The 20756-nt window shown below is 64.0% G+C and overlaps 1 protein-coding gene across 2 annotated transcripts; it reads left to right on the forward strand.

Moving 5' to 3' along the window:
* Nucleotides 1-12998: 12998 nt before the first annotated feature.
* Nucleotides 12999-18733, forward strand: LOC140000343 (protein YIF1B-like). 2 transcript variants are annotated; one of them, XM_072030198.1, is made up of 3 exons: nt 12999-13556; nt 13634-13896; nt 14125-15194. In XM_072030198.1, the coding sequence occupies exons 1-3, from the start codon at nt 13526-13528 to the stop codon at nt 14536-14538; spliced, it is 708 nt and encodes a 235-aa protein (XP_071886299.1). In that variant the 5' UTR covers nt 12999-13525; the 3' UTR covers nt 14539-15194. The 2 variants fall into 2 exon arrangements, with proteins under 2 accessions (XP_071886299.1, XP_071886300.1); XM_072030199.1 differs by lacking the exon at nt 14125-15194 and adding an exon at nt 15228-18733 and having other exon boundaries at nt 13090-13556.
* Nucleotides 18734-20756: the final 2023 nt, after the last annotated feature.

Below are 20756 nucleotides of genomic sequence, written 5' to 3' on the forward strand. Positions count from 1 at the left end.
ACGGTGAGGGGCTGGGGGGTTGGGGGGGGGGGGATTTTGGGTGCCCCCCACCCTGGGGCTGGCGGCGAGGGTGGCCCTGTCCCCGCAGATGTGGACGAGTGCCAGGAGCACGGGGCCGAGTTGTGTGGGGCTGAGCGCTGCGAGAACTTGCCCGGATCCTACCGCTGCGTGCCCGCCTGCCAGCACGGCTACCGGCCCCGGGACGGCGGGGGGTGTGAGGGTGAGCGGGGATTGGGATTGGGATTGGGGTTGGGGTTGGGGTTGGGGTTGGGGTTGGGATTGGGATTGGGATTGGGATTGGGATTGGGATTGGGGTTGGGGTTGGGGTTGGGGTTGGGATTGGGATTGGGATTGGGATTGGGATTGGGATTGGGATTGGGGTTGGGGTTGGGGTTGGGGTTGGGGTTGGGGTTGGGGATGGAGATAGAGACCAATAGTGGATGGGTTTAGGGACTGGGATTGGGATGGGGATGGGAGGGGATGGATTGGGGTGGGATTGGGAGGGGGATGGGAGGGGATTGGGGTGGGGATGGGAGGGGATTGGGATGGGATTGGGATGGGATTGGGATGGGATGGGGATGGGGATGGGAGGAGATTGGGGTGGGGATGGGATGGGGATGGGGATTGGGGATTGGGGTTGGGTTGGGATTGGGGTGGGGATGGAGATAGAGACCGATAGTGGATGGGTTTAGGGACTGGGACTAGGATGGGGATGGGAGGGGGTGGGATTGGGGTGGGATTGGGGTGGGGATGGGATGGGGATGGGAGGGGATGGGATTGGGGTGGGATTGGGATGGGGATGGGATGGGGATGGGAGGGGATGGGATTGGGGTGGGATTGGGATGGGGATGGGATGGGGATGGGATGGGGATGGGATTGGGATTGGGGTGGGGATGGAAATGGAGACTAATAATGGATGAAAATAGGGACTGGGACTGGGACTGGGACTGGGACTGGGGACTGGGACTGGACTGGGACTGGGACTGGGATGGGGATGGGGATGGGAGGGGATGGGAGGGGATTGGGGTGGGGATGGGAGGGGATGGGATTGGGGTGAGATTGGGATGGGGATGGGAGGGGGATGGGAGGGGATTGGGGTGGGGATGGGATGGGTTGGGATGGGATGGGATGGGATGGGATGGGATTGGGGTGGGGATGGAAATGGAGACTAATAATGGATGAAAATAGGGACTGGGACTGGGACTGGGACTGGGACTGGGACTGGGACTGGGACTGAGACTGGGACTGGGACTGGGACTGCGACTGCGACTGCGACTGGGACTGAGACTGGGACTGAGACTGGGGACTGGGACTGGGACTGGGACTGGGACTGGGATGGGGATGGAATGGGTTTGGAATGGGGATGGGGGTGGGATTGGAACAGGATTGGGATGGGGATGGAGATGGAGACCAATAATGGATGAAAATAGGGGGTGGGATTGGGATGGGATTAGGGTGAGATTGGGATGGGGTTGGGGATGGGATGGGAATGGAGACAGGTCCAGGGACCAGAACGGGACGAGGATGGGGACTGGACAGGGATGGGAACCCGCACACAGGGCTGTGATGCGCACGGGGCTCATCCTGCCCGGGGCCGTGGTCCCCATCATCCCCCACCCCACCTTGTCCCCCCCCCATGCTTGGGGTCCCCCCGGTGTCCCCGCAGATGTGGACGAGTGCCAGGAGCATGGGGCCGAGTTGTGTGGGGCCGAGCGCTGCGAGAACCTGCCCGGATCCTACCGCTGCGTGCCCCCCTGCCAGCCCAGCTACCGGCCCCGGGACGGCGGGGGGTGTGAGGGTACGGGGCCATAGGGACGGGGACAGGGCCATGGGGATGGGGATGGGGCCATGGGGACGGGGGATGAAGCCATGGGGATGGGGACGGGGCCATGTGGATGGGGATGGGGCCATGGGGACGGGGATGAGGCCATGGGGATGGGGATGGGGCCATGGGGATGGGGATGGGGCCATGGGGATGGGGATGGGGCCATGGGAACGGGGATGGGGCCATGGGGATGGGGATGGGGCCATGGGGATGGGGACAGGGCCATGGGGACGGGGATGGGGCCATGGGGACGGGGATGGGGCCATGGGACAGGGACTGGGGCACGGGGATGGGGATGGGGGTACGGAGAGGCTGAGGGGACCCTGAGGGGCCATGGCATGGGGGACATCAGGGACAAGCCAATGGGGCACAATAGGGACAAAGCTATGGGGGACATGGAAAAAACAACGGGGATGCTGGGGACAAGCCAATGGGGTCGAGGTGCAGGGGACTTCTCTATGGGGTCAGGATGGGGATGGGCAGCAGGGGACATCAGGGACAACACCACGGGAGATAATGGGGACAAAACGATGGGGGACATTGGGGACAAGCCAATGGGCCACTGGGGACAAGCCAATGGGGTCGAGGTGCAGGGGGGCTTCTCCATGGGGTCAGGATGGAGACGGAGAGCAGGGACCATCGGGGGACAGTGGGGACCCCCCCATGGGGCTGAGCTTTTGGGGGACGGCTCCACGCTCCCCCCCCCAATGTCCCCACCGCCCCCTCCCCCCAAAAAAACGTCACCTCCCCGCTTGCAGACGAGGACGAGTGCGCCGAGGGGGGGTCCCGCTGCGGCCCCCACGCCGCCTGCCACAACCTCCCCGGCTCCTTCCAGTGCGCCTGCCACCAGGGCTACGAGGCCGCCCGGCACGGCCACCACTGCCAGGGTACGGGGACAGCGGGGACAGCAGGGGGGGGACACCCAGAGTGACACTGAGCCCCCCCCCTTCGTGTTTCCCCCCCCAGACGTGGACGAGTGCGCGACGCTGCCGGGGGTGTGCGGGGCGGCGCGCTGCGAGAACGTGGACGGCTCCTTCCTCTGCCTCTGCCCCGACGGGGGGCACGAGTTCGATCCGGTGACGGGGACGTGCGGGGGGACCCCCCCCAGCGACCCCACTCCTCCGGCCCCCCCCGGAGCCGTGGAAGCCCCCCCGGGCTTGGCGGCGTGCTTCAGCCCCGCCTGCGGGGTGCTGGCGCCCAACGTCAGCCGGCAGCAGGTGCTGCTGCAGCGTGGGGGGCGCCTGGGGGGTCCGCTGCCCCCCCCCCGAGGCCGTGCCCACGCCTGGAACCGGTGGGGACATGGGGACGCTATGGGGGGGGGGAGGGGATTGGGGATGGCGTGGGGTGGGAAGGGATTGGGGTGGGAGTGGGATTGGGGATGGGGATTGGGATTGGGGATGGGGACGGGGATAGGGATGGGGATGGGGATGGGGATGGGGATGGGGATGGGGATGGGGATGGGGATGGGGATGGGGATTGGGACTGGGATGGGAAGGGATGGGGATAGGACTGGGATGGGATGGGATGGGATTGGGATTGGAGTGGAGTGGGATGGGATGCGATTTGGGATGGGATGGGATGGCGATGGGATTGGAGTTGCAATTGGGACTGGGATGGGATGGGATTGGGATGGAGATAGGATTAGGATTGGGATGGGATTGGGATAGGATTGGGGGGGTGGAGATGGAATTGGGATGGGGTTGGTGATGGGATTGAGATAGATTGGGATTGGGACTGGGATGGAATGGGGATGGGATGGGGATGGGATGAGGATGGGACTGGGATTGGGGTGGGAAGGGATTGGGATGGGTTTGGGGTGGTGATGGGATTTGGGATGGGGATGGGGATGGGATTGTAAAGGGATTGGGATTGGGGTGGGTATTGCCAGGGATTAGGACTGGGATGGGATGGGATTGGGATCGGGGTGTGGATGGGGACAGGGATGGGCTGGGGATGGGGTCAGGATGGTGCCAAGGTGCAGGGGGGGTGACACCTCTGTCCCCCCCCCCAAGCCGAGCACCGAGCCCTCTGCCCCCACGGGACCGGCCAGACCACGGGGCCCCAGGGCTCAGCAGCAGGTCAGTGCGGCCGCGGGGGGGGCACAGCAATGGGGCCCCCCCCATTTGGGGGCTCCCTCCGTTTAGGGACTCCCCCCCCTACTCAGGGGCTCCCCCCTGTATTTAGCGGTTCCCCAATGTTGGGGATGCCCCCCCATTTTGGGGATGCCACCCCTGTTTTGGGGCTCCCCCATTTATGGGATGCCCCCCATTTTGGGGACTCACCCCCCCTAATTTGGGAATGGCCCCCATTTGGGGGACTCACCCCTCCCATTTTGGGGATGTCCCCATTTTTCAGGGTGCCCCCTCAATTTGGGGATGCCCCCCCTATTTTGTGGGGTTACGCCCCTCCCCTTTTGGGTGCATCCCGCCTATTTTGGGGCAATACCCCCCCTATTTTGGGGTTCCCCTCCTATATAGGGGCTCCCCCGTTTCGGGGGTGCCCCCCCCAATTCCGAGGACCCTCCCCCTGACGTCGCCCCCCCCCTTACCCCCTTACCCCCCAGATGTGGACGAGTGCCGGGTGTTCGCGCCGCAGCTGTGCCGGGGGGGGGTCTGCATCAACACCGCCCCCGGCTTCAGCTGCTACTGCCCCAGCGGCTACTACTACGAGCAGGAGCACCTGCAGTGCGTGGGTGAGCACCCAGCACCCCCAGCACCCCCCCAGCACCCCCCCAGCACCCCCAGCACCCTGACCTCAGCACCCCCAGCACCCTACTTGTGCCCTGGGTGCACCCTGCCTGCACCCTGAGCACCCTACTTGCATCCTGAGCACCCTGAGCACCCTGCCTGCACCCTGAGAGCACCCTACTTGCACCCTGACTGCACCCTAAGAGCACCCTGTGCACCCCGAGCACCCTACTCGCACCTTGAGCACCCTGCCCTCAGCACCCTGAGCACCCTGCCAGCACCCCCAGCACCCCCAGCACCCCCAGCACCCTGACCTCAGCACCCTAATTGTGCCCTGGGTGCACCCTGCCTGCACCCTGAGCACCCCGAGCACCCTAATTGTGCCCTGAGTGCACCCTGAGCACCCTCTTTGCACCCTGAGCACCCGACTTGTGCCCTGACTGCACCTGAGTGCGCCCTACCTGCACCCTGAGCACCCTAATTGTGCCCTGAGTGCGCCCTACTTGCACCCTGCCTGCACCCTACTTGCACCCTGAGAGCACCCTGAGCACCCAGCCAGCACGCTGAGCTCCCTACCTGCACCCTGAGCACACAACCTGTACCCAGAAAGCACCCTAAGAGCACCCTGGCTGCACCCTGAGCACCCTCTTTGCACCCTGAGCACCCAACTTGTGCCCTGCCAGCACCCTACCTGCACCCTGAGCACCCTGCCTGCACCCAGCCAGCACCCTGAGCACCCAACTTGCATCCTGAGCACCCTGAGCGTGCCCTGTCTGCACCCTGAGCACCCAACTTATGCCCTGAGTGCGCTCTACCTGCACCCTGAGCACCCTACTTGCACCCTGCCAGCACCCTGAGCACCCTGCCTGCACCCAGCTCACACCCTGAGAGCACCCTGCCCACACCCTTCCAGCACCCTGCCAGCACCCTGAGCACCCTACTTGCACCCTGCCTGCACCCTGAGCACCCTGCCAGCACCCAGCCAGCACCCTGAGCACCCAACTTATGCCCTGAGTGCACCCTACTTGCACCCTGAGCACCCAACTTGTGCCCTGCCAGCACCCTGCCTGCACCCTGAGCACCCTAATTGTGCTCTGAGTGCACCCTGGCTGCACCCTGAGCACCCTCTTTGCACCCTGAGCACCCAACTTGTGCCCTGAGTGCGCTCTACCTGCACCCTGAGCACCCTACTTGCACCCTGACTGCACCCTGAGCACCCTGCCTGCACCCAGCTCACACCCTGAGCACCCTGCCCACACCCTTCCAGCACCCAGCCAGCACCCTGAGCACCCTGAGCGTGCCCTACCTGCACCCTGAGCACCCTAATTGTGCTCTGAGTGCACCCTCCCTGCACAATACCTGCACCCTGAGCACCCAACTTGTGCCCTGAGTGCACCCTCCCTGCACCCTCAGCACCCTGCCTGCACCCTGTCTGCACCCCGAGCACCCTACTCGCACCCCAAGCACCCTGCCCTCAGCCCCCCGAGCACCCTTCCAGCCCCCCGAGCCCCCTTCCAGCCCCCCCCCCCGTGCCCCCCACCCCCTTGCCGACCACCACCGCCCCCCCCCCAGATAACGACGAGTGCCAGGACGAGGACGCGGAGCCGTGCATCGGGGGCCGCTGCGTCAACACGGTGGGCTCCTACTTCTGCTCCTGCGCCCCCCCTGGTGCTGGACGGCTCCCAGCGCCGCTGCGTCACCAACGACACCCGCGCCATGGGTGAGGCCACCCCCTGTCACCCCCCCCGTGTCACCGTCACCCCCCCGTGTCGCCCTGTCCCCACGTGTCCCCATATCCCTGCCCTATGTCCCCGTGGCCCCCCATCCCCGTGTCCCGGCACTGTCCCCTGATGCCCCCCCGTGTCCCCATGTCCCACATCCTGATGTCCCACGTCACCGTGTCCCCACGTCCTGTGTCCCCATACCCCCATGGCGCTGTATCCCCCATGTCCCCAAATCCCCGTGTCCCCGTGTCCCATGTCCCACATCCTGATGTCCCACGTCACCGTGTCCCACGTCCTGTGTCCCCATACCCCCATGGCGCTGTATCCCCCATGTCCCCAAATCCCCGTGTCCCTGTGTCCCCATGTCCCACGTCGCCTCCCCTTGTCCCACATCCCCCTGACCCACGTCACCATATCCCCGTGTCCCCATGTCCCCATGTCCCACATCCCTTCATCCCAGTGTCCCCCATTGTCTCCCCACATCCCACATCACCTCCCCATGTCCCCACCTCACTGTGTCCCCATGTCCCCGTGTCCCCATGTCCCCACGTCCCTATGACCCCACAGCCACGTGGCCCCATAGCCTCATGTTGCCATGCACCCGTGTCCCCTACGGCCCCTTGTCCCCTCGTCCCATGTCCCCATGTCCCTAAGGCCCTATAGCCTCACATCCCTGTGTCCCCATGTCCCCCCATGTCCCTGTCCCCCCCCCATGCCACGTCCCCATGCCCCCTCCCATGCCCACGACCCCCCCATCCCCTATACCCATGTCCCCATGTCCCATGTCCCCAAGACCCCACACAGGGGGACCCCCACCCTGCCCCCTCCTACCCCAGCAAAAGGACCCCCCCCAGACCCCCATAATGGGGACCCCATGGGCACCCCCCAGAGTGGGTCCCCCTTAGACACCCCCCCCATGACTGGGACCCCTTGGACCCCCCCCATAACAGGGACCCCTTTGCCCCCCCCAATAATGGGAACCCCTCCCACCACCCCACAACGCCCCCCCCCTAATGGAGACCCCTTGGGTACCCCCCATATAACAGTGCCCCCCACCTCTTTACACCCCCCCCCTTAGCATCCCCAATTTTTAGGACCCCACCCCACAACCTGCCCCCCCCCCATTTTTTTTTCTCCCCCCCCCCCCCCCCCCAGATGACTTCGAGTTCCTCTGCAACGTCCTGCGCCCCCCCGGCCCGGGGCTGGGCCCCCCCTACGAATACGGCCCCGAATACCCCCCCCACTACGGGCTGCCCTACGGCCCCCTCCCCTTTGGGGGTCCGGGCCCCCGCCTGCCCCCCCCGGGGCTGCGCGCCGACTACGACCCCTATGGGCTGGGGGGGGGCTACGACCCCCGCGGGGACGCCCTTTACGCCGCCCCCCCCCGCTACGAGGACTTGGAGGATTTCGAGGGGTCCCGCCGGGGCCCCCCCCGCTCCTCCCGGCCCCGCAGCCCCCCCAGCGCCCCCCAGGACCCCCCCCCGTGGCTCTTCCAGCCCCATGGTGTGGCCGAGCGGCCGGGGCGAGCCAGCGAGGATGGTGAGTTTGGGGGGGGGCGGGATTGAGGGGTTTTGGGGGGGGATTTTGTTTTTTTTATGGGGAGGGGGCTGACGGGGACCCCCCCCCGCAGACCCCCGGGACGAGGCGCTGCCGCCGGAGCTGTGCGGGGTGCTGAGCGGCTGCGAGCATGGGCACTGCGTGCGGGTGCCCCAGGGCTTCACCTGCGCCTGCGACCCCGGCTACCGGCTGGACGCGGCACGCGTGGCCTGCGTGGGTGAGACACGGCCTAATCCCGGCCTAATCCGGCCTAATCCGGCCTAATCCGGCCTAGTCCCGGCCTAGTCCCGGCATAATCCCGGCCTAATCCGGCCTAATCCGGCCTAATCCGGCCTAGTCCCGGCCTAGTCCCGGCATAATCCCGGCCTGATTCCGGCATAATCCCGGCCTAATCCGGCCTAATCCGGCCTAGTCCCGGCATAATCCCGGCATAATACGGCCTAATCCGGCCTAGTCCCGGCCTAATCCGGCCTAATCCGGCCTAGTCCCGGCATAATCCCGGCATAATACGGCCTAATCCGGCCTAATCCCAGCCTAATCCGGCCTAATCCGGCCTAATCCCGGCCTAATCCGGCCTAGTCCCGGCATAATCCCGGCCTAATCCGGCCTAATCCCGGCCTGATCCCGGAATAATCCCGGCCTGATCCCGTCCTAATTCCTTCATAATCCCGGCCTAGTCCCGGCCTAATCTGGCATAATCCAGGCCTAATCCCGGCCTGATCCCGGCCTGATCCCAGCCTAATCCTGGCCTAATCCCGGCCTGATTCCGGCCTGATTCCGGCCTGATCCCGGCATAATCCCAGCCTGTTCCCATCCCAATCCCATCCCATCCCAAACCCCAGTCCCAGACCAAATCCCACCCCATCCCATCCCCAATCCCACTTTAATCCAACCCCCAATCCCACCCTAATCCAACCCCAAATCCTACCCCAATCCTACCCCAATCCTACCCCAAATCCCGATCCCATGCCCATTCCATACCCCCAATCCCAATCCCACCCCAATCCCATCCCCACCCCCCCCAATCCCATCTGCAACCCCTTCCCACCCCAGTCCGACCCCAAATCCAATCCCAATCCCACCCCAAATCCCAACTAAATCCCAATCCCGCCCCAAATCCCAACCAATCTCAGTCCCACCCCAAATCCCTTCCCATCCCAACACAAACCCATCCTAATCCCACCCCAATCCCATCCCAAATCTCACCCCAATCCCATCCGCAACCCCTCCCCACCCCAGTCTAACCCCAAATCCAATCCCAACCCCAATCCCACCCCAAATCCTACCCAATCCCAATCAAACCCCAATCCCACCCCAATACCCCCTCAAATCCCCCCCAAATCCTCCCCAATCCTACCCCAATCCCCCCCCAAATCCCCCCCAATCCCAATCCCACCCCAATCCCATCCCAATCCCCCACAATCCCAATCCCCACCAAAATCCCACCCCAATCCCATCCCCATCCCCCTCAATCCCACCCCAAAACCCACACAATCCCAATTCCACCCCACCCCAATCCCACCCCAATCCCATCCCAATCCCATCCCAATCCCCCTCAATCCCACCCCAATCCCCCCCAATCCCAATCCCACCCCAATCCCCCCCAACCCCCCCCCCAATCCCACCCCAAATCCCACCCCATTCCCCCCCCAATCTCCCCCAATCCCCCCAAAACCCCCAATCCCACCCCAATCCCACCCCAAATCCCCCCCAACCCCCCTTAATCCCCCTCCCCGACCCCCCCTGACCCCCCCCTTTTCCCCGCAGACCTCGACGAGTGCTCGGAGGCCGCCCTGTGCCGGGGGGGGCGCTGCCTCAACACCCCCGGCTCCTTCCGCTGCCTCTGCCCCCCCGGCTCTGTCCCGGCGCAGGGACCCCCCCGCTGCGTCCCCGCGCGCCCCCCGGCCTGAGCCCCCCCCTCCCCATCCCGGGGGGGGGGCCCTGTATTTATTGTCTGTATATATCGGAGCTGGGGGGGGGGGGGGATGGAGAGACACTGGGGGCACCGTCCGGCATCCCCCCCCCGCCCGCTGTGGGGTGAGGTGGGGGGGGGCTCCTGGGGGTGCCCATGGGGGTGCCCGGCCCCCCGCTCCCTCCCCCCCCGTCCATGTGAGCCCCCCCTCACTTCCCCCCCAATTTTTACAGAATAAAGGTTTTCTATAAAATGAGCTGGGGGGGGGGGAGTTCTTTCATCCTAATAGGGTCGGGTGGGGGGGGGGCTGTGGTGTCACAGGGACTGGGACCCCAAATGGGACCCCCCCCTCATGAGTCTGGACCCCTCTACTTGGGACTGGGACCCCTCTATGGGTTTGGGACCCCCCCCAGTGGGACTGGGACCCCCCCATGTATCTGCTCCCCCCCTCAATGTGTCTGCCCCCCCCAATGGGACTGGGAGCCCCCCATGTGTCTGGGACCCCTCCATGGGTTTGGGGACCCCCCCCAATGGGATCAGGATCCCCACCCCAATGGTGCTGTGACCCCCCCCCCCCATGGGTCTGTGACCCCCCAATGGGACCGGGAACCCCCCTATTGGACCTGGGACCCCCCCCATGTGTCTGGGACCCCCCCCATGTGTCTGGGACCCCCCCCCCATGCATCTGGGACCCCCAACCCCCCCCAGTGACCACAGCGAGCCCGTCGCGCTTCGAGCCCCCCGTTTATTGCCCCCCCTCGTCCAGCAGCCCCCCGTCCTCCTCGGGGGGGTCCGGGGGGGGGCGCAGCGCGGCGCTGACCCCGTGCAGCTCCAGCAGCTGCTGGAAGGCCGCCAGCAGCAGCAGCGCCGCCGTCACCCCCAGCAGCAGGTAGGCTGGGGGGGGGGGACACAGCGGTCAGAGACCCCCACCCCCCCGTGGAGACCCCCACCCCATGGAGAGATCCCCATGGAGACCCCCCCCCAATGAAGACCCAATCCGCCATGGTGACCCCATCCATGAAGACCCCGCCACCATGAAGACCCCACCCCAATGGAGACCCAACCACCATGGAGACCCCAACCATGAAGACCCCAACCACCATAAAGACACCACCAGAAAGACCCCACCCCAATGGAGACCCCAACCACGGAGACCCCAACCATGGAGAACCCAACCACCATAGAGACCCCAACCATGAAGTCCCCCAACCACGAAGACCCCAACCACGAAGACCCCAACCATGAAGACCCCACCCCAATGGAGACCGCGCCCCAGTGGAGACCCAACCACCATGGAGACCCCAACCATGGAGACCCAACCACCATAAAGACACCACCCCAATGGAGACCCCAACCACGAAGACCCCAACCACGAAGATCCCAACCATGAAGACCCCAACCATCTAAACCCCAACCATGGAGACCCCAACCATGAAGACCCCAACCATGAAGACCCCAACCATAAAGACCCCAACCATGAAGACCCCAACCATCTAAACCCCAACCACGGAGACCCCAACCATGGAGAACCCAACCACCATAGAGACCCCAACCATGAAGTCCCCCAACCACGAAGACCCCAACCACGAAGACCCCAACCATGAAGACCCCAACCATAAAGACCCCAACCATGAAGACCCCAACCATCTAAACCCCAACCATGGAGACCCCAACCATGAAGACCCCAACCATGAAGACCCCAACCATAAAGACCCCAACCATGAAGACCCCAACCACCATGGAGAACCCAACCATGAAGACCCCCAACCACGAAGATCCAACCACCATGAAGACCCCAACCATGAGGACCCCAACCACCTAAACCCCAACCATGGAGACACCAACCATGAAGACCCCAACCATGAAGACCCCACCACCATAAAGACCCCACCCCAATGAAGACCCCCCCCACCAAGAAGACCCCAACCACATAGCCCCAACCCCCACATAACCCCAACCCCAGATCCCCAAACCCCAACGCCCCCCACCCCAACGCCCCCCCCCAACCCCCCGCCCCCGCTCACCGGCCAAGGCCACCCGGTAGAGGTGGCGCGGGGGCTGCCCCTCCGGTGCCCCCGCCGCGTCCCCCAGCCCCACGGTGGTGACGGCCATGCCGCAGAAGAAGACGGCGTCCAAGAAGCTCCCGGAGCCCCCCAGGGCCCACAGGGCGGCGGCAGGCAGCAGCACGAAGCCCCCCGCCACCGCCACCGCCAGCAGCCCCAAATGGAGCCCGGCGGCCCCCCGGGGGCTCCAACCCCACCGCGTCCTCAGGTAGCGCCGGGGCCACCGGGTGACCGGCACCGAAAGCCACCGGGCCACCACCGCCAACGTCAACACCGTGAAGGGGACGCCCAGCGCCGCGTAGGCCAAGCAGAAGGCTTTGCCCCCCGGGGACAGGGGGGCCACGGGGCCGTAGCCTGGGGGGGGGAGGGAAATTTAGGGGGGGGACCCCCCCCGGTAAGTGAAAGGGGAGGGGGGACCCCTGGGGGTGGTGGGGGGAGGTTGGGGGCTTGGTGGTGATGGGGGTCCTGGGCGAACTGGGGGGCTCTGTGGGCTGGGGGGGTCCTGGTGGGGCTGGGGGGGGGCCTGGGGGTCCCAGTGCTAAAGGGGGTCCCAAAACCCATGGGGGTCCTGAGGTTCTCAGGGGGCTCGGTGCCTATGGGGGGCCATGGAGGGTCCTGGTGCCCACGGGGGTCCTGGTGTTCATGGGGGTCCCGGTGTTCTTGGGGGGGTCCCGGGGGGGCCTGGTGCTCAGAGGCGTCCTGGGGGAATTGGTGCTCATGGGGGTCCTGGGGTTCATGGGGGTCCCGGGGGTCTCAATGCCCTTGGGGGGGTCCTGGTGCCCATGGGGTTCTTTAGGAGGGTCCCAATTCGGAGGGGGGGTCCCGATTTGGGGGCGGGGGGGCTCCTTACCCACAGTGGTGAGCAGGGTGGTGGAGAAGAAGAAGGCGGAGGCCAGGTCCCACCGCGGGGTCCCGGAGGCGTTGAGGGTCCCGGGGGGGGTCCCGAGGGTCCGCGCCCCCCCCTCCAGCACCCAGAGCCCCAGGGTGCCCAGCAGCAGCAGCCCCCCCTGGGCCACCGTGTGGCCTTGGGGACGTGGTGGCCATGGGGACATGGTGGATATGGGGACATGGTCATCCTGGGGACATGGTGGCCACGGAGACATGGTGGCCATGGGGATGTGGTGGCCATGGGGACATGGTGGCCTTGGGGACAAGATGGCCGCCGTAGCCAGGAAATGGCCACGACACCTCAGGGACAGCCCTAGGGCCACCACGGCCACCGTGTGGCCTTGGGGATGTGGTGGCCACGGAGATGTGGTGGCAACAGGGATGTGGTGGATCTGGGGACATGGTGGTCTTGGGGAAGTGGTAGCCCTGGGGACGTGGTGGCCTTGGGGACAAGATGGCCGCCGTGGCCAGGAAATGGCCACGACACCTCAGGGACAGCCCTAGGGCCACCACGGCCACCGTGTGGCCTTGGGGACGTGGTGGCCTTGGGGATAAGATGGCGCTGGGGACATGGTGGATATGGGGCCGTGGGGGCTATGGGGCCATGGGGGCTATGGGGACGTGGTGGCCCTGGGGACATGGTGGCCTTGGTGACGTCATGGCTTTGGTTGCCATCATGGCTTTGGTGACGTGGTGGCCTTGGTGACGTCATCACCTTGGTGGCACGGTGGCCTTGCTGACATCACCCCCTTGCTGACGTCACGGCCCCGCGCGCCCGTCCCCATGGCAACCGCCACTTCCGGCCCCGCCCCGCCGCTCCGCCAACAGCTTCCTCCCGCGCTCCTCACGTGACCGGAAGCGGAAGCGCCATGGAGCCCCCGGGAGCGGCGGCGGGGCTCGGTGCGGACTCCCCGGCGCCCCCCCCCTCCCCCGACCCCCCCCGGCCCCCCCTGACCCCCCCTCTCCTCTCCCCGCAGCCCCCAAGCGCCGCGGCCCGGGCCCGGCCCCTCCGCGGATGGCGGAGCCGCGGCCGCTCTTCGACGACACCAGCGGCGGGGCCGCCCCCCCCCCCCACGGCCCGGCCCGGGCCTACGGGGCCCCCCCGGCGGCCCCCCCGGCGTCCTCCGCATCCCGCCTGCCCCCCCCCGCCGCCGCCTTCCTGGCCGAGCCCGTGTCCAGCCTGGCCGCCGCCTACGGCAGCAGCTTGGCCAGCCAGGGCCGGGACATCGTGGACCGGAACGTGAGGAGCGGGATAAGGGGGGGTGGAGGGAGAATTGGGGGGGGTGGGGGGGGGCGGCGGGGAGCTATAGGGGGCTGCGGGGGGCTACAGGGGGCTATATGGGGCTAGGGGGGCTATAGGGGGCTCTAGGGTGCTATGGGGGGCTATTGGGGGCTACGGGGGGCTATGGGTGGCTACGGGGGGCTGTACTCGGCTCTGGTGAGGCCGCACCTCGAGTACTGTGTTCAGTTTTGGGTCCCTCGCTACAAGAAGGACATGGAGGTGCTTGAGCGGGTCCAGAGAAGGGCGACGAAGCTGGTGAGGGGCCTGGAGAGCAAGTCCTATGAGGAGCGGCTGAGGGAGCTGGGCTTGTTCAGCCTGGAGAAGAGGAGGCTCAGGGGCGACCTTATCGCTCTTTACAGATACCTTAAAGGAGGCTGTAGTGAGGTGGGGGTTGGCCTGTTCTCCCACGTGCCTGATGACAGGATGAGGAGGAATGGGCTAAAGTTGCGCCAGGGGAGTTTTAGGTTGGATCTTAGGAAGAACTTCTTTACCGAAAGGGTTGTTAGACACTGGAACAGGCTGCCCAGGGAAGTGGTGGAGTCACCATCCCTGGAAGTCTTTAAAAGACGTTTAGATGTAGAGCTTAGGGATATGGTTTAGTGGGGACTGTTGGCGTTAGGTCAGAGGTTGGACTCGATGATCTTGAGGTCTCTTCCAACCTAGAAATTCTGTGATTCTGTGACTTATTGGCTCAGCTCTGGTCAGCAGAGGGGCCCTTAGCAAACATGGGGCAGCTTCCAGATCCTTCTCACAAAAGCCACTCCTATGGCCCCGTGCTACCAAAACCTTGCCAGGTAAAACCACTACAGGGAGGCGCATCTCATCTGGTGGTAGCAGGCCAGTGTCACATAGACCCTCCCATGATCAGCAAGCCCAAAGTTCTACCAGTTGCACCAGTCCCGAAGCTACGTGTTAATGTGATGAGTCTGCTTGTCAGCATCGATCCCCCCTATCGGAAGGACAGAGGCAAACACAACCTGTTCCCCTGATCCTTTAAGTAGTCGCCCCAAAGCCCTAAAGCCCCTTTTTTTACTAGGCATTAGTAACAAAAACTTGAACAAGGTGGAGATAAATTAACTTGGCTACAGCATTAAAGATGAGCTTTGCGCAGTGGTCAATTGCTGGCTGGCTTGAGGCGCGTGGCTGAGGGTCTCTAATGAATTGTACGACTGATTCGGGCGCGTGGACAGCGCATGTGGTTACGGGGAAAGTATATGTAGCAGAGAAAAATGGCAATAAAGGCCTTCTGCTCAAGAGGCATCGGGAGACCGTGTCTTTCATCCCTTCAGGTCTGCCCCCTTCCAACTCAGGATATTGTATGATTCCAAGTGTGGAACCCAGCATTTGGCCTTGAATGCCACGCAGCTGGATGCGGCCCGTTGATCCAGCCTGTCCAGATCCCCTTGCCCAGCTTGGTGTCGCCCACGAACTTACAGCGCCCGGTGGGGCCCATCCAGCCCAGGCACGTGTCACATGGGACCCTTGGTGACCTCCCTTGGTGACACCCCAGGGGTCCGCCTTATATGACTGCAGCTGTGGCTCGGACCCTCAGCGTCGGTGCACGGCAGTGACGGACAGGGCAGGAGCACTGGGCCTTCGAGGAGTCCCCGAGCATAGCCCACGCCTGCCCGAAGGAGCCTCCGTTTTCTATTTGAGAACTCTCCCACTCCAGAGGCTCCTTCTGAATCTGATGAGGAGGGAGGCATGCCCCCCAGGCAGCCCAGGCTGGCCTGGCAGGAGACCTGGTCTTCTGAGGGCAGCAACCGGCCAGCAGAGGACAGCTTGCTGGCAGAGGACAGCACCCCGGTAGAGGACATTTTGCCGGCAGAGGACAGAAGCCCAGCAGAGGACAGCTTGCTGTCAAAGGGCAGCAGCCCGGTAGAGGACAGCAGCCTGGCAGAGGACAGGAGACCAGCAGAGGACAGCTTAGTGGTAGAGAACAGAGGTTTGACAGAGGACAGCAAGAAGGAGTTGCAGTTGCTGGATCCCAGTGAGTCGTGAGTCCTCTCTGTACCCCTCCCTGCCACTGTAGGGGTGGACAAAAACACCACCTGAACTCCCACTCCATCCACTACCCGTCCCAGTCCCCTAAAGTCCCGCTCGATAGTCTTCAGGCTTCTATCTTCAGTAGTATCACTGCCGGCCTGGACTATCAAAAGACGATAGTAATCAGAGGGGAAAACCAGGTTGGGAAGCTTTCTGGCAACGTCCATGACCCTAGCCCCAGGGAGGCAGCAGACTTCCCTACGGGTAGGGTCAGGCTAACAAATAGGGCCCTCTGTTCCCCTCACAAGGAAGTTGCCTTCTCAGGGGAACAGAGGGAACTTCTCAGGGTCCTTGGTGGCCTCCAAGTTAGCTCAGCGTCATGGCACCGAGTCACTGTGAAGGAGCTGCTGGAATAACGAGACAACAACCTAGTTCTATTAAATATATATTGCTCTTTTGAGGACTGCTGCGGGGCTAGCGGCAACACGGCAGTGGAAATCTCCGTCCTGACATTGCCTTATGCCTTGACGTCAGATTCACGGTGGTTTCAACTGCCAGGGAACGGACCATGGGTTCCGGGTCTTTCTCTGAAGGCTGGAGGACTGCAAAAGAAAGAAGAGCAGAGATGAAAACCCACTCCTTGCAGAGATCCCCAGGCATCCCCTGCAGAGCATGCCAGCCCCACTCGACTCTTCCCCAGGCCAGGAGGAGCAGGAGGGACAAAGGAATCCGTTGAAAGCTGCTGCTCAGCAATGTCCCAAATGCAGCCACCAGTCCTTCCCCACCTGCGCACCACAGGTCAAGTGGGGCACCTTCACAAGCTGGTTCCCTCACCACCTGCCTCCATCCCTTGGGAGGATTCACACACTCCAGGAATCTCCTGGACTCTTTCCTCTCGCTATTGTGCTTCCCCATGAGAGCAAGGGCTAGCAATCGTGACCCTGCTCCTAGCTGCTTGTAGGCTGTCTCATCTCCCTCTTCGTCCTGGTTGCGTGCTCTACAACAGGCTCCCACCTTCTGTCAGCCTTACTGCCCTTTCCCCTGACTCTTCCTCAGGGACACTCAACCCTTTCAGCGGCACTGCCCAGCTCCAGGCTGGGAGGCCATTCCCTGACACCACAGGCTACCCCGTCTCCTCTCCCTCGTTCCTATGGCTGCATTGCTCCTCCGCCCCGAAGCATTTCCCTGGAGCAGGGCAAGGCACGGGGGCCTCTGCCGCTGTCCCCCCAGCCCTAGCACACCCCCCACTGCCCTCACTCACCGCTGAGGATTTCATTCAGCTTCTCCTCGCTCTGGTCCTTGCAGTAGCGCGCAGCAAGACCTAGACACAGAGATCCCATCAGAGCCCCGCTCCCCAGCACGCTCCCAGCAGCACAGCCCCTGGCCTGGCCAGCCAGGCTGTGCCCCCTCCTGCACCCTGGAGCAAGGGCCCAGTCGGGGGGCTCTGGGGGCAACAGGGCAGTGCCTGGGGCTGCCAAAGGCTGCCCCAAGAGGGACCCAGGGGCTGGGCTCACCAATGAATCTGACGGCCTCAAGTCGCACAAGGGTCTGAGTGGCCTGCAGGTAGGGCTGGCTCTGCTGCAGGTATTCTTCTACTCTGCCTCTGTCCTGCTGCAGCTGGAGAGAGAGAGAACACAGGGTCACGGGGCTTGCACACCCTCTCCAGGGTCTCCTCCAGCATTCTGGGGGCAGGGAGGTCAGAGGGGCCTCCAGAAGAGCCCCCTGGGGCTCTGTGCTGGCAGGAAGGGAGCGAGGATGCGGCTGCAGGCAGCGGGCTCTGGCCGGGCGCGTTTGCCCAGCTGGAGCAAACCAAGTTGGGTCCTTACCAAGCACTCCCCGATCCTCCATGTCTGTTTTGTCTGGACGAAGCGCTTCAGCTCCTTGCGTCGCAGAAACTCTGCAGCCACGACGAGAGCTTCCCCAGAGGCCTGCGGAGCAGCAGAGGTTGGGAGGTAGCAGCACAGCCTTGGGAAGGAGACCCTCTGTCCCCTCCTCTTGGCAGGGCTGCGAGCCTTTCCCAGCGCGTTATGGGAGGCTGTGGTGGGGGGCAGCGTGCACTGGGTTCAGTGGCCAAGGCAAGGCCACGGGACTGCCACCATCGGAGGCAGCTCATGCTGCCGGCCAGAGATCCCCCAGAGCAACCCTGTGGCATCAGCACACCCTTGCCCACATAACTGCTCAGCTCTGAGATCTGTACCTTTGCTACGCTCTCACTCTGGTCTCTCATGTGAAAGTAGAGTGGGAGAAGGCTCCTGTGCACCGTCCTCTTCATTTCCTTCTTCGTTTGCCACAGCACAGCCTCCACCACGTCTTGGAAGAGGCAGATGGAGTGCTCCTGCACCTGGCTGGACGCCTGGCAGGGAGGAGGACAGGAGGAATTTCAGCATTAGCGTGGCCGATGTGAAGGGAGCTCCCAGCACTGTGAGATGCTTCAGCGCTGGATCCTTCCCAGAGGAGCTGCTCAGGGGCAGCTGCAAGGCCTGGTGCCCGTGAAGGGCAACGCAATCGGTTGCCATCGCAGGCTGCCCGCCAGCCACCCCACTTTCGCCACCAGCCGCACCAGCCATGCCCAAGCAGAGCTCCCCAGCGCCTGGGCTGACGAGGAGACTGGGAAGGCCCTGCCTGAGTGCTGCCCACAGGGCCGGGCTGAAGGGCAGCCCTCGTTACAGGGGGCCCAGCTGAGGGCTCGGGCTCCCGCAGCACACTTACGTGGTCAAAGAGTGGCAGGAGCTTCTCAGCCAGCTGCAGAGCCGGGCCACTGGCCTCCCTCCTCTCCACATGAGCCATCACGTTTCTCAGCACAGGCAGGGCCTTCAGCACCACGTCTGTGTTGGTGTCCTGCAGAGCCTCCACAATGTCTGGCAGCACGACCTGAATTTTCCTTGCCTGTAGGAAAGACACCATTTCCCTTCCGTGAGGCAGTGAGAGACCACCCTGGGCAAAGGGCTCTGGTTCCTGAGCACCAGCCTCCTGCCTTGCTTCCTGGCAGCGGGGAGGGACGGGAGGGCAGAAGAGCAAAGCCCCAGGCTGCCAACATGGCTTTGCTTGACGATGGCCCGCTCACCTTCTCAGGGCTCTCTGACACGGTGCAGAGCCCTTTCAGAACCATCAAGCGCATCTCTGGTCTTGGGTGCCTCAGGTAGCTCTGGAGGTGCACTGGGTTACCAAAGTCCTCCAAAAAAATGTGATTGTGGCCCAGCATCTGCAAGAAAGAGCAGTGAGAGCCTGGCAGGGCCTGCAGGGCTCCCTGCAGCCTCTTCTTCTCCCACCTTTGGGCAGGGATGGGGCAGCGCCAGCTGGCACCAAAGAGGCACCAGGCGCGGGGAGCTACGGGGGCTTGCCGGCCCCAGGGACCATGTGTCCGTACGTCCTGCGGGAGCTGGCAGTTTGGGGGTAGATGGGCACAGGGCTGTGCCTGTGTGCCTGAAGGGGCACACGTAGCCCTGCTGGGAGCAAGGTTTCATCTGGGAACTCACAGCCAAGCGACGGATGCACGTGTCTTCGGTGACTTCCTTGCACCACAGGCACAGCGGCAAGTCTTCCATCATGATGTTTAAAACCCTCTTCAAGGTCTGCGGCATGGCCAGGATCACCTCCCACATGGCCAGGTCAGTGCTGCAAGCCCAGAATACTCTGTCAGTGAGGCTGCCTCAGCCGCAGGGCCACAAACTGGGCCAGCCCCAGAGGACCCAGGCTGTCCTGCAGCCCCTGTGACTTGGGGAGCACTGAGGGCCCAGCCTGGGCAGGCAGGAGGGGGCTGAGCTGGTGTTCCCTGGGGGCAGGGGGACTCTGGGCTGCCTTGGACAGCTGGGCTGCTGCAGCCCTGGCTGGCCCAGTAGGGCTGGAACACATTGGTGGGAAGGAGGGCTGTGCTCCTTGGGGATGTCCTGCCCTTTGCCATTGGTGTGGCAAGCAGAGAGTCTCCAGGTGCATCTCCCGACGCGGAACAAGCCCTCAAGGATGTTAAGGCCAGGACCTGTCACGTGGCGGAGAGAACTGCAGCAAGTTCTTGGCTTCGTCCCTGGGCATCATGTTGGTCATCTGGAGAAGCAGGGAGTCCAGGCACTGCCGCGCCGATGCCGTGTGGATGCTGCCCAGGTTTCTCCTGATGCACTCCATGATCTTTGGCACCTTGGGGGACAAAGTGGGAATGGTGTTGCCAGCAGACAGCAGCCATTGCCACAGCTGCCACTCAAACTTTGGCCCCTTCCATTGCTCTCTGCTGGCTTCAGGTGGCTTCTGGAGCCCAAGAGACCCCGATGTGCGAGGGAGGCAGGGAAGGAGAGAGGAACCACGCCTGGAAGAGCTCATGGGCAGGGCCATGGCCACAGGCCACTTACATCTTTCAGCCAGTAGAAAGGGACCTCCAAGGCTGCGTCCAGCACGCTGCAGGCCCCCTGCTTGTCATGGATGCTGGAGTCTTGTAAAGCTTCAAGGGCTGTGAGGATGATGTGCAGCCTCTCAGCAGGGAAGAGGTATCCTCCAAACCCCTGTGGGAAGAAGGAGGAGCGAAGACATGCCTCACTGAGTGTCCCAAGGGTGCTGCTTAGCTGAGCAGCAAGGGCAGCTCTGGAGAGAGGGCCCTCGGGGGAAGGGGTGAGGATGGGGCATATGGGGCCAGAGTGCTGGCCCTGCAGGTAACCAGGGCTTGCTGGTGGCCAGGAGGGCTGGAGCTGCTGCCGGGACACAGGGGAGCAGCCTTCGCATAGCCCCAGCCTGGGGACAAGAGGAACCCTCTCAGCAGGGCGAGTGAGGCCGTGCCAGCCCCACCGGTTCTGGACCCCTTTGCTCACACGAGATGCCTGCTGATGCTGCGGACAAGATCCCCAGCA

Source organism: Anas platyrhynchos, chromosome 33 (assembly GCF_047663525.1).
Source record: "Anas platyrhynchos isolate ZD024472 breed Pekin duck chromosome 33, IASCAAS_PekinDuck_T2T, whole genome shotgun sequence".
NCBI lineage: Eukaryota > Metazoa > Chordata > Aves > Anseriformes > Anatidae > Anas > Anas platyrhynchos.